At 34.4% G+C, this 13,747-nt stretch overlaps 1 protein-coding gene across 1 annotated transcript in view; it reads right to left on the bottom strand.

The window, feature by feature from the left end:
* Window positions 1–5,074: 5,074 nt before the first annotated feature.
* Window positions 5,075–13,747, bottom strand: part of SAMSN1 (SAM domain, SH3 domain and nuclear localization signals 1) — a 62,655-nt gene continuing 53,982 nt past the window's right edge. The window contains exons 7-8 of the mRNA XM_027843574.1: window positions 13,502–13,652; window positions 5,075–6,035 (exon numbers count right to left, since the gene is read on the bottom strand). Of these exons, the coding sequence (XP_027699375.1) occupies window positions 5,836–6,035; window positions 13,502–13,652 (351 nt within the window). The 3' untranslated portion in view covers window positions 5,075–5,835. The remainder of the gene's footprint in view (window positions 6,036–13,501; window positions 13,653–13,747) is intronic.

A 13,747-nucleotide genomic window follows, 5' to 3' on the forward strand; every position in this document is an offset into this window, starting at 1 on the left:
TTTCTTTATTTTTTAAAATCAAATTAATAAGTGGTCAATTTTATTGTTTTTTTAACAGCTTCTAGTTTTATTTATTTGTTCAACAGTTTTCTACTTTTAATTTTGTTAATCACTTCTTTGATTTTCAGGATTTCTAATTTGGTGTTTAATTGGGGATTTTTAATTTGTTCTTTTTCTAGGATTTTTTTTGTTACATGCCCAATTTATTGATTTGCTCTTTTCTATTTTATTGATGTAAGCATTTGGAGATATGCATTTTCCCTTAAGTACTCTTTTGACTGAATCCCATAAATTTTGGTATATTGTCTCATTATTGTCATTCTCTTTAAAGAAATTATTGTTTCTGTGATTTGTTCTTTGACTCATTCTTTAGGATTACGTTATTTAGTTTCCAATTAACTTTTAACCTATGCTTCCACAGCCCTTTATGAAATGCAATTTTATTACATTATGGTCTGAGAAGGGTGCATTTAATATTTTTGCTGTTCTGCATTTGATTGTGAGGTTTTTATGTCCTAATACATGGTTGACTTTTGTGAAGATGTCATGTACAGCTGAGAAAAAGGTATGTTCCTTTCTATTCCCATTCAGTTTTCTCCACATGTCTATCATATCTAACTTTTCTAAAATTCTATTCATCTCCTTGACTTCCTATTTATTTTATGATTAGATTTACCTAGCTTTGAGAGGGGAAAGTTGAGGGCCCCCACTAGTATAGTACTGTCTATTTCTTTCTGAAATTCATTTAACTTCTCCTGTGAGAATTTGGGTTCTGTGCCATTTGGTGCATATATGTTTAATACTGATATTACTTCATTTATTACTTCATTCATTACTTCATCATTCAAAGGAACTATGGTTCTTTGTGTAGTTTTCCTACTTGTCCCTTTTTTCATTTTTTATTAATTTATTTTGATTTATCAATAACCACTTCCATATGCTTTTGAGTTTAAAATTTTTCTCCCCCTTCCTCCCCACCAGCCTCCCCAAGACAGCGCACAATCTGATATAGGCTATACATTTACATTCATATTAAACATATTTTCACATTAGTGATGTAAGTAAAAATTAAAACCAATAGGAGGAACCATCAGAAAGAGGAAACAAACTCAACAGAAGAGAAAAAAAATAGCAATTCAACTTCCATAGTTCTTTCTTTGGATGTGGATAGCATTTTCCATCACAAGGCCTCTGGAGATGTCTTAGATCCTTGTATTGCCGGGAAGAGGTAAGTTTATCAATATTAGTCATCACACAACATGGCTGTTATTGTGTACAATGTTCTCTTGGTTCTGCTCACTTCACTTAGCATCAGACCATAAAAGTTTTTCCAGGTTTTTCTGAAGTCAACCTGTTCATCATTTCTTATAGCACAATAGTATTCCATCACATTCATATACCACAACTTGCTCAACCATTCCCCAATTGATGGGCATCATCTCAATTTCCAATTCTTTGCCACCACAAAAAGAGCTGCTATGAATATTTTTGTACATGTAGGTCCTTTTCCCATTTGTGTGATCTCTTTGGAATATAGCCCTAGAAGTGCTATTGCTGGGTCAAAGGGTATGAACATTTTTATAGCCCTTTGGGCATAGTTCCAAATTGCTCTACAAAATGGTTGTATCATTTCACAACTCCACCAACAATGCATTAGTGTTCCAATTTTCCCACATCTTCTCCAACATTTATCATTTTCCTGTTTTGTCATGTTGGCCATTCTGATAGGTGTGATGTGGTACCTCAGAGTTCTTTTGATTTGCATTTCTCTAATCAATAGTGATTTAGAGCATTTTTTCGTATGACTATAGATGGCTTTGGTTTCTTCATCTGAGAACTGTCTGTTCATATCCTTTGACCATTTATCAATTGGGGAATGGCTTGTATTCTTATAAACTTGACTTAATTCTCTATATATTTTAGAAATGAGACTCTTATCAGAGAGAATGGTTGTAAAAATTGTTTCTCAATTTTCTACCTTCCTTCTAATCTTAGTTGCATTGGCTTTGTTTGTATAAAAACTTTTCAATTTAATGTAATCAAAATTATCTATTTTGCTTTTCATAATGCTCTCTATCTCCTGTTTGGTCATGAATTCTTCTGTTCTCCATAGATTTGACAGGTAAATTATTCCTTGCTCTCCCAGTTTGCTTATAGTATCGGCCTTTATATCTAAATCATGAATCCATTTTGTCTTTATTTTGGTATATGGTGTAAGATTTTGGTCTATGCCTAGTTTCTGCCATACTCTTTTCCAGTTTTCCCAGCAGTTTTTTTCAAAGAGTGGGTTCTTATCCCAGAACCTGGGGTCTTTGGGTTTATCAAATAATAGATTACTATAGTCATTGACTACTGTGTCTTGCATATTTAACCTATTCCACTGATCCACCACTCTATTTCTTAGCCAGTACCAAGCATTTTTGATGATTACTGCTTTATAATACAATTTAAGATCTGGAATGCCTAGGCCACCTTCCCCTGCATTTCATTTCATTAGTTCTCTTGATATTCTGGACATTTTGTTCTTCCAAATGAATCTTGTTATTATTTTTTCTAACTCTGTAAAATAATTTTTTGGTAGTTTGATTGGTATGGCACTGAATAAGTAAATTAGCTTAGGTAGAATTGTCATTTTAATTATATTAGCTCGGCCTACCCATGAGCAACTGATGTTTTTCCAATTATTTAGATCTGACTTTATTTGCGTGAAAAGTGTTTTGTAATTGTGTTCATATGGTTCCTGGGTTTGTTTCAGGAGGTAGACTCCTAAATATTTTATAATGTCTATAGTAAGTTTAAATGGAATTTCTCTTTCTATCTCTTGCTATTGGGCTTTGTTGGTAATATATAGAAATGCCGATGATTTATGTGGGTTTGTTTTATAGCCTGCAACTTTGCTAAAGTTGTTTATTATTTCAAGTAGTTTTTTGCTTGATTCTCTGGGATTCTCTACCACTTGTCCCTTTTAATGAGGTCTATTTTTGCTTTTGCTTTGTCTGAAATCATGATTGCTACCTCTATTTGTTTTTTACTTCAGCTGAAGCATAATAGATTCTGCTCTACCTCCGTATTTTAACTCTCTGTGTGTCTCTCTGTTTCAAGTGTGTTTCTTATAAACAACACATTGTTGGCTTCTGGTTTTTAATCCATTCTGTTCTCTGCTTTCATTTGTGAGTTCATCCCATTCCCATTCATAGCTAAGATTCCTATGTATTTCCCTCCATCCTATATTCTTCTATTTATCTCCTTTCACTTTTTATCCTGTCCCTCCTCTAAAGTCTGTTTTGCTTCTGACCACTGCATTCTTTTCTCCACCCTCCGTTTTATCACCCCCTCCATTCCCTTCCTGTCCTACTTCCCTTTGGGTAAGATAGATTTCCATTACTAATTCAGTATGTGTATGTCTGTGTATGTGTGTGTTTGTGTGTGTGTGTGTGTGTGTGTGTATATTACATTACATTATATTATATTATATATGTATGTTTGTAGTTTTTCCCTTTTTGAACCAGTTTAAATGTGAATGAGGTTCAAGCATTACTTGCCCCCCACCACTATTTTCTGTCCACTGCAAAAGCTCTTCATTGCATACCTCTTTTATTTGAATTAATTTTCCCCATTCTTCCTCTCCCTTCTCCTTTCTCTCAGGGAATCCCTCTTTCTTTAGTATTTTTCATGCCTCTTTTCCCAGGGTGTTAATTATCTTCTCATATCTTTTTTCCTTTGCTTTCATTTCTTGCCTGTTTTCCCTCTACCACTCTTATTTGATTTTGAAACACTTATTTAAGCTCTTCCAGGAATTCTTGTTGAGTTTATGTCCCATTCATTTTTTTCTTCCTTTGAGGCTTTACCTGTAGCTGTTTGACTTCATTGTCTTCTTCTGATTTTATGTCTTGATCTTCCCTATACCATAGTAGCTTTTTATAAAAAACTACCATGGTAGCTTTTTACAGTTAGATTCTTTTGTTGTTGTTGATGATGATGATGATGATGATGGCTCATTTTCCCATCCTATATCTTGATTTGGAACATTATGTTAATGTTGGGCTGTATTCCTCGTGTGTTTATGGGGTGGGGGGAAGGAGAGTTGAAGTGTTCACCATCTTGGCTCCCTATATATTTTAAAAGAAAATAAATTTATGTATAATAAATTTGCAGTTTCATGCATAATCTTTTTTTCTGTTCTATTTTGCACATGCAATCTCTCATTTTACTTGATTTTTGTTAAATTCATTATAAAAATTAAAAATATAATCTCTTCCAGGGCCAGAATTAGTTTATTTTTTGTTTTCTATGCCAGTACTTTGCATACAGTAGGCATATAATAAATGTTTGTTGAATTTAATCCTGATTGTCTGATTGATACTGTGGTGGAATAAAAGTAGAAGCAACAGGGGCAGCTAGGTGGCACAGTGGATAGAGCACCAGCCCTGAAGTCAGGAGGACCTGAGTTCAAATCCGACCTCAGACCAAACACTTGACACTTAATAGCTGTGTGACCCTGGGCAAGTCACTTAACCCCAATTGCAACAGGAAGAGTAGCAGAGGTAGAGAAAAATACAGCAGTGAGTGTAGCTATTCCCTCCCCCCGCTTTGGTACATTATTGATGGCCAGATGAGTTTCTGTTTGAGAAGGGTATGGGGAAAAAAGATGTTGTATGTCCCATATACACCTCCCCACAAAGATCTTCATGATATTGAACAGGTTACCAATGAGTACTCATGAAGCATTTTCCAGAATCTCCAAGGACTTGTTTTATCTCCTTCACTGTAACATAGATGCAGTATATGGACCTTTTTAAAGGTCTTACTTGTTTCTATTTACATTTACTTTCTACTAAATGTTGTAGGCAGTCTTGTGGAATCTTCTTGAAAGGATAAACACAGTGGCTTAAATATAAGAGTAGAAACTAAGATGCATGATATAAAAATCAGTAAACTGATTTCATATCCATACTGCTATAAAATCCCTCTGCATGTCTCAAATTATACAGCCTTTGATAAAGGACACAGCCTAGAAAGTATAATCACCACATAGTTCTATTTATTATCAACATTATGACAATTTTGAAACAAAAGGTACACAATGTAAATATTTTAGGACAAAATCAATGGTATTTACATTATAAGTAATTTTATTAAAGGTTATGCTTGTTAAACCTCTTTTAGCTCTTTTTAAAAACATTGGTAAATATTTAACCATGAAAAAAGTCTTTGAAAATAATTTTTAAAATATAAACCATGCCTGGTAAAATTCTTTAACAATTTGCTTGAGATAGAGGTAGGGAAAGGAGGGATATTGACAAGAGATTTATAGTTAAGTTTATAGGCAGTTGTCTGTGGCAGAGCTATTTATCACTATAATTGCACACACAAATTTGTAACTGGTAGGCATGGAGGTTGTACTGCTTTTTCTTAAGGGTCAAATATTAAGATGATGAACTTGTAAAATGCTTTTAAAGATAAGTTTCATGTAAAAAAAGGTGACATGAAGAGAAAGAAATGATGAACTATTAACATGTAGCATTTAAAATAATAAATACATACACTATTTACAACAATTGGGAATGCATGAAGGACAATAACTTTTTTGATTTAGAAAGTATTTTTTTACAAACACTTATTTTTCTCTTATTTGTTCTTCCAACTATAATCTACAAATCATTTAACAATGAAGGTTTTTTAATCAGAATTTTGAAACATCAAGATAATCAAATCTGTGTGCCATCAAGAATTTTTAAATATAAAAAAGTTATAATTCACTACTGCATTTATATCTTAACTAATTGACTATTAGTCTCATCTTCGGATCTGCTTATAATGTTGAAAAACATAGGCTCAATCATTTGACTCTGTGATAGTAATTTTCTCTACCATAGTAGACAGATTTTCAGACTCTAGATCGTCTTTGCTGTTATCTGAACTTTCTGATGAGATATAGCAACCAGAATCTCTTGGACAGTCATTGAGCTGTGACTTGTTAAAAGTGATGTCTGGCTTTAAAGATAGAGATGCAGGTTCACTTTCTTCCTCTAAAGCTGTAAATAGAGGAAAAGACAAGAATTAGACAAAGTTGAGCCTTTGGTGGGACTCAGGGTTGGGCTGATCATTATTTTGAGTTATTCTTACTTAATCTCTATTAAAAAGGGAGATTGCAGGAAGCAAACAATGCATTTAATTAACACAAAAGGTTCTTTTACAGAAAGTGCAGATTTTTGTCCTGATTCACACATTTACAATCCTGAATATAGTACAAACTATGTGAGGGTGATTTTGGCTTATGCTTTTCATTATTGCAAAACGTTACAAAACTATGTAAATAAATGTCGTCAAAAAGCTTTAGATGTGTTATCTCCTTGAGTTTATCAACCTTGTAAAACAGTTACTACAAATATTATTATTGTTTTTATTTTACACATGAGGAAATTGAGATGCAGAAAGATTAAATGAAGTGACCACAGTCATATAGATAGTACTGGAGGCCAAATTAGAAACCAGATCTTCTTGACTCCAAATCCAGCTCCGTAGCTCCTAAGCCAAAGAAGGCAGGTTATACACTGTGCCTGATTGCTTATCCAGATGCCTCAGCCTATCACCAGAGAAAGGCATTTGTAGTTTGAAATGTATAACCCAGATCAATAGTGAGCTTTGAGAATAAGTCCATTGTTAATTTTGCAGCTCTAAAGCGCGCACACACACACACACACACACACACACATATACACAAAAGCATATATATATATATATGTATTACAATAACTTGTAGAACAGCAGGAATTTATTAAATAATATAGAATTTTAAAACTTAATATGCTTCTGTCAGTTACCACTCAGAACTGAATAATCCTAGGAAAGTTTGTTTCCTTTGCCTTTATACTGCAGTGGAGAGAATCAAAAGAAGTTAAAGAGCAAATTGAATGTGGCATTATTATGTCATATTTTACAGGGCAAATTTTGATTTTCCTTTTCCAAAGTCTTTCCATCACAGCAGTGTCCTGTACTTGATTGATATGCATGTCACCATCAATTTTAGGACATGTGCTTTGGGAGATTTTTTTCAGGGAAAGTGATGGCTTCACATTACTCTATTGAAAGTTTTCTCTATCTGTTTTTCATTCTGGCTACCTGTGCTAAACACCATTCTTTACTAACAATAAGAACTAACAATAAGAACAATAATTTATATAGCAAGATCATATATGTGCTTAATATAATCAAATTTAACCAATTTAATTCAAAGACCCCTAGTTATATATGTGTATTTTAAAATTTTCTTTTTAATAATGTATTTAACAAACAGCTGCATTTTTTAAAAGATCTACTAAGATTTTAAAAATCTGCTAATGTTTTTTCTAATGTTTTCTAAAGCTCTGAAATTAATTAATTAGGAAAACATTTATTGAATACTTGTTTTACATAAAACATTATGCTAAGCACTCAAAACCAAACATTTAGAAGATTTTTATTCTTGTCAAGGAAATGGTTTCCAAATGGAAACAATTTGAGTATAATTACAATGCAGTGTATGAAAAAATGTAACTATACCATAAAAATTCAGGCATTTTTGTTGCTCTGACAATGCATGGGATTCAAATCTATTAGGCCTGGTCCCTTAGTCTCTGAAGTGTTAACTAAGATTATCAACCTGCATTCTTTAAGATTTAAAGTTAGATTTTTAAATTGTATAGCCTTTAAAAAAGGATAGGCTCAAGGTTATAAGCTATATTTATATGTGTGTGAATATATACACACATACATATATGTAAAATATATATATAAACATACACACATATACTCAGAATTATATATATGCACACATACATATACACATACATATATTTGAAGGAAGCAGGCCGGGTGGAGACTATAGTGAAAGAATCCTCACCCTTTCCAAGCCTTCAGAGTTCGCATAGAATCCTGAATGGGAAATCATAGGTGCCCTCTGGTTTCCGAGTCTACCACTGTTACTAGGGTTTGGGGGGGTGTGCATATACTTTCACATGTAACTGTATGTGTATATTTGTACCTGCATGTATAGGTGTATAGATGCATGTCTACCTACTTACGCATACATGCTACGTGCATGCATGCATGCATACACACACACTTCTTCAAACCCTAGTAACAGTGGCAGACTGGGTCACCAGAGGGCACAGTCAGAGAGGCAAAGTTGATATGTCTCAAGTCCCTCCTTTGTCTTATTCATCCTCCTGAGTTTGCCAACGTGATTTTTTCTACAACATAGGTCTAACCATGTCATACCCTTACTCCAGGGTTCTTTCATCTCTGGGATCAAATATAAACTTTTTTTTTAAAGATCTTCACAATCTTTCCAGTCTTCTTTCATATTACTCTGCTCCCCCCATTCTATAGGCTTTTCCTCACATTGCATCTTTGGTCTTTGTGACTTTGTATTAGCTGTCTCCCATTCCTAGAATGCACTCCTCACCCACCCCGGCCCTTATATTTCTCTCCCTCTTAGAATTTCTGGTTTAGGGTCTTGACTCAACTCAAATACCCCCTTGATAGGGAGGCCCTTCTTGGTCTACCAGAAGCTGGCACCTTCCGTGCTAAGGTTCCTTTGATTCTTGTGTAACGTGGGCTTCTCTGGGAATGCCCAGTTCTCCTAACACAGACGCACCATTGAGGGACGTTTTGATCATATCCAGTCTGTCTGATGTAGCAGCGCCTGCCACATTGAGGGGTGGGGGTTGGGGGAGAGGTAGCCTCTTTGATTGGCTGCCTGTATAGCTAAGATTAGAGGCTGAGCCATTCCCTCTCCACTAGGATCAGTCACTCTTATTGGCTGTTTGCAAATGGCAGTGATCCCAGATCCCAAAGATTGAAACATGAACTGCCAGTCAAAGAAGGCTACTCCATCCATGGGGTAGAGGACACAATGGGCTCTATGTGAGAACTGGGCATTCCCAGAGAAGTCTGGGTTACACAACTTGGTATTTATCTTGCATATGTTTATTTATGCACATGTTGCCTCCCCCATTAGAATGTAAGCTCCTTAAAGTCTAGGTCTATTTTTGCATTTTCTTTGTATCTCTAATGCTCAGCATAATGCCTGGCAAGTGTTGTTATTCAGCCATAAAGGACTTTTCGTGATCCCATCTGGAGTTTTCTTGGCAAAGATACTGGAGTGGTTTGCCATTTCCTTCTCCAGCTCATTTTACAGATGAGGAACTAATGCAAACAGGGTTAAGTGACTTGCCCAGGGTCAAACAGCTAGCAAGTGCCTGAGACAGGATTTGAACTTAGGAAGATGAGTCTTCTTGACTCCGAGCATTTATCCACTGAGCCTCCCAATGTTAAATAAATGCTGACTGAGTGATTTACTTATCGGTTGTCAGCTAGGACTTAAACCTAAGTCTCCTGACTCCAGGTGCAGCTCTTTTTCCACTACACTACACTACCTGAATATAGCCCTAATTGTAACATAACAAGAATTTTTATGAGATGATTTTAGTGATACTAAAGCAAGTAAGTTATTCGCCAGTTTAGATGAAAAACTGCTATTAATGAGCAGTATAAAATAAACCACACACTGTCTATTCTACAATCAACTTTGAGTATCATTGGATACCCAAATACTCTCTCTCTTTTTTTTCCCCCTTTTCATGAGGCAATCGGGAATAAGTGATTTGCCCAGGGTCACAAAGCTAGTGAGTATCATGTGCCTGAGGCTGCATTTGAACTCAGATCCTCCCGACTCCAGGGCCAGTGCTCTATCCACTGGACCACCTAGCTGCCCCTCCCAAATTCTCTATTAACCTTGCCTAGCCACCTTGATGAGATGTGAGATAGCCAATGAATAAAGTTTGTTAATATCCATTCTATACAAATGCAAAATTCAGAATTTCACACTTCATATTGGCTGTGGGGGTTTGTTGACAGATGTCTTCCTCTCTTCCAGCTAAATCCTTGCTAGTCATCCTAATGAAATATTTTTCTGCCATTTCCTAAAACTTCAGTTATCATCAAGGCCAAAAACGTCTGTTCAACTCTGTTTTGAATGAACCAAAGATGTTCTTATAACCAACCAACAGTAAAAGAAGAATGTCCACTGAACTATTCAACTGTCAGATAAAATAGATGAACGAAATCTTGAGCCATATTTCCCCTAATTCTTTATTTTTAACTTTTGACTTTAGCTTTAAAAATAGCTTCTCAGTTTTATGCAGCCATGTATTCAAGGCCCTTATCACTAAAGTCACACTGAAGGCGTATATTTAATCTTTAGCATAGTAGTAGAAGATATACATAGAGCAAAGTAATAGATAAAAATAAGCCACTGTTGCACAGAGCAGAATCATCAGAACTCATCTTATCAGCAAATGAAAGCCATTCTTTATTTCTTAAACAAAGTGCAATTTTATATAAGACAAATGGTATTTAGTAAGAATGGTCTAATATATAACATACATCTTTTTGACATGTATGTTCCAACAACTTCATATTATGGTTAGACTAAGTATCAAAGAAATGTCAGTTCTTTGGCTTATGTTTCGACCACAAACAGTAGTTAACATTTAATTTTTTTTTGAATTTTTTTTTCTCTTCAACCTTGACTGCATGTGTATTTGTATATTCATGTTAAGATTCATGTATATGGTTTGTGTTTAATAATAAGTTTAGACTTCTCTTTACTGACTTTTTAGAGCAATTATTTAGGGCTTTATGAAATCAACTAAGTTAAGAGTTTCTTATTTTCAAACATAAAAAGCCACTATATTTTGGAAGGAGATCTATTGTTGTTGTTTATAAGAAACAGAATCCTTGTTCAGAAGTCAAAATAGAAAACTAGGTGTGAAATGAAGGTAGTAGTGAAAAGAAAAATGGTCACATAGAATCTATTGCTTTGCACAGGGGAGCTATCATTATAGAGCTTCAAGAGGTCTATGCTATAGGTCCAGGTGCATTTGAGTGAAAACTAATATAGAGATGAATTCGATTTAACAGGGATTTATCAAGTTCCTACTGTGTGCAAAACGCTCTGTTAGATGTTGAGGGAGATGCAAAAGTTTAGATAATAGCCCCTGCCATTGAAGAATTTTAGGATTAAGATACCCACATAGAAAGCTATAAAACACATTATTACCTGAGCTGTGTGTTACAGAAATTCAACATAAAGCATTATGTAAGGTTTAAGGTAGAAGTTCATTACCAACTAAGAGGATTTTAAGAGAGAGTTTTGTGGAGAAGATGGCTTATGAGTTGGACTTTAAAGGATGGATAGAAATTTAGCAGGTTAAGAAAGAAAGGAAAAAAGTCCAGGGGAAAATGAACAAAAGCGTGAAGGTAATATAAGCACAGGATATGTTTGTGAGGCAACTTTGGACAAGTTAAAAATGAAGATTCCTCATATGTACTCATTTCTACACCACTATGAATCAAGTTATAGCAAAATTTCATTTCTGATGTGTATATTATCTAGATGTGAGATGATAGAACAATATTCAAAAAATTTCCCAAAGTAGAAGGAAACTGTTTTCTTTTTTTCTCTCAAACTCTATTACTTTATTTTATTTTTAATTCATGAAACAAAACAAGCATTTCTATAACATTGTATAATAAAAAAGATATTTGCACATGAAACTGCAAATCTATTACGAACAACTTGCAATTCCTTTTAAATACATAATAAAGTTATCAGGTAAATTTATATTTTTCTTCCTTCTTCCCCCACCCTGCCCTAATAGCTATCATTAGACACAAATAGGTATTTTATATGTGTATGTATAAAATTATTTTATCCATGCTTCTATTTATCAGTTTTTTTCTCTGACTGTACATAGCTTCTTTCTTCATGTGACCTTTATTTTTAATTTGTGTATTTACAATAGTCAAAATGACTTAGTCACTCAAAGTCATTCTTAAAACAATAGTGCTGTTACTGAATACAGTGTTCTCTTGCATCTGTTCACTTCACTCTTCATTATTCTGTGCAAGTCTTTCCGTGCCTTTCTAAGATCATTGAGCTCATCATTTCTTATGGCACAGTAGTATTCCATCACAACCATACATCTCAACTTCTACATCAATTCTCCAATTGATGAGGGACCCTGCAATTTCCAATTCTTTGCCACCACAAAGAGAGCTGCTATAAACATCCCATTCACATTCAAACTTATAATTACTTTTTGTGAATTTCCCTCCATCTTATTTTTACTCATTATTTTCTTTCTCAGGCTCTCTTTTTACCCTATGCTTGTTACCTTATCTTTTCCCCCATCACCCATTCCCTATCTCACCCACCCTTTTCCCCCACCCTCCCAAACCCCAATCCACACACCGTTCCAAAAGTCTCTTCCCCACCCTCTCTCCCCACTCTCCCAAATCCCAATCTACAAACCCCTCTAAAAGTCTCTCTCCCACCTTGTCCCCCAGTTTTCTCACCTCTACATGTTCAGAAAGCTTCTATACCCTTCCAGATGTACACCTTGTTCCCTCTTCAACCAAGATGAGAGTAAGGTTCTAACATGACCAGCCCTCCACCCTCACCTGCTTTCTCTGTTAGTTCTTCCTTTCATGCCCCATTTTAATAATATAATTACTCCCTTTTACCTTTTTCTACTCAATTTTGTTTTTTAGAATCACTGCATCATACACAACTCAGTCCCAACCTTTCAAATTACCTTAGTAATGATGATAATATTAAGAATACTGATAACATTTTCATATATAATAATTAAACAGTTCAACCTTAATGAGTACCTTATAATTAGTCTTTAATATTCCTTATTTTTATATTGAATTTGCCATTGAATTTTGGTCTTTTTGTTACAAATACACGAAAATCTTTCAGTTCATCAAATGTCCACTTTTTTCCCCCATTCAGGATTATACTCAAGTTTACTGGGTAAGTTATTTTTGGATGCAACCCAAACTCTTTTGTTCAGGAAACTATATTTTCAAAATTTCCTTTCATTCTTTTAATGTTTTCTGTGTTAGATAACAAGAGCACTTGGAAACAGTATGTAACTATATTCGTAAACCCCCACAGCCAATATGAAGAATGAATTCTGAGGCCTAATTGAATACAATTATTCATTGTTTTCCATTGCATTTTATTATTTATATAATCCAAATCTCTCTACATAAGGAAACTGTGACCTAGAAAATTGAAATGATTCACACAGGGAGTAAACTGCAAAGGCAGGGTGAAAAGGAAAGAAAAGAAATGTATAATGACTTTCTGTAGTGCCATTGAAATACTGAACCATGAAAAAATAGCGACTTAATATTTTTTGGGCAGATGGAAGGACAATGGTCATCGATAAGTTTTAGAGTATAATGAATTAGTGATATGTAAACACAATCAGCAAAAAATATAGTTGCATATTTTTGCTATGGCATGTCTTTGTATGTTTGGATTTTAGGGGAAAGATTAATGGGTACGATTCTTGTGAAGACAGTTCTGACTTTATGTGTAATGATTTCCCCTTTACCTTGAGATGGTTATCTTTTTCAGCTAAATAAAACTATGGTAACTTACTTTCGTCATCAAATAGATTTTCAGTTGCTGATAGCAACCTCATCCTGTCTTCTGGGTTTTCAATGTTCAGTTCAATCAAATGACTTTCCTTTAGATCTTTTAAATCTTCCAGGGTTTCATAACCATTTAGCAAAAGTGTTGAAGTATATTCCTAGACAAAAAAAATAATAATTTAACTATATATGCTTTTGTATGTGTATGTACACACCTCAGTTATAAAGTGTCACACCTCTTATCCATAGAACA

This window comes from Vombatus ursinus, unplaced genomic scaffold, assembly GCF_900497805.2.
Source record: "Vombatus ursinus unplaced genomic scaffold, bare-nosed wombat genome assembly UNPS02014924.1, whole genome shotgun sequence".
NCBI classification, from domain to species: domain Eukaryota; kingdom Metazoa; phylum Chordata; class Mammalia; order Diprotodontia; family Vombatidae; genus Vombatus; species Vombatus ursinus.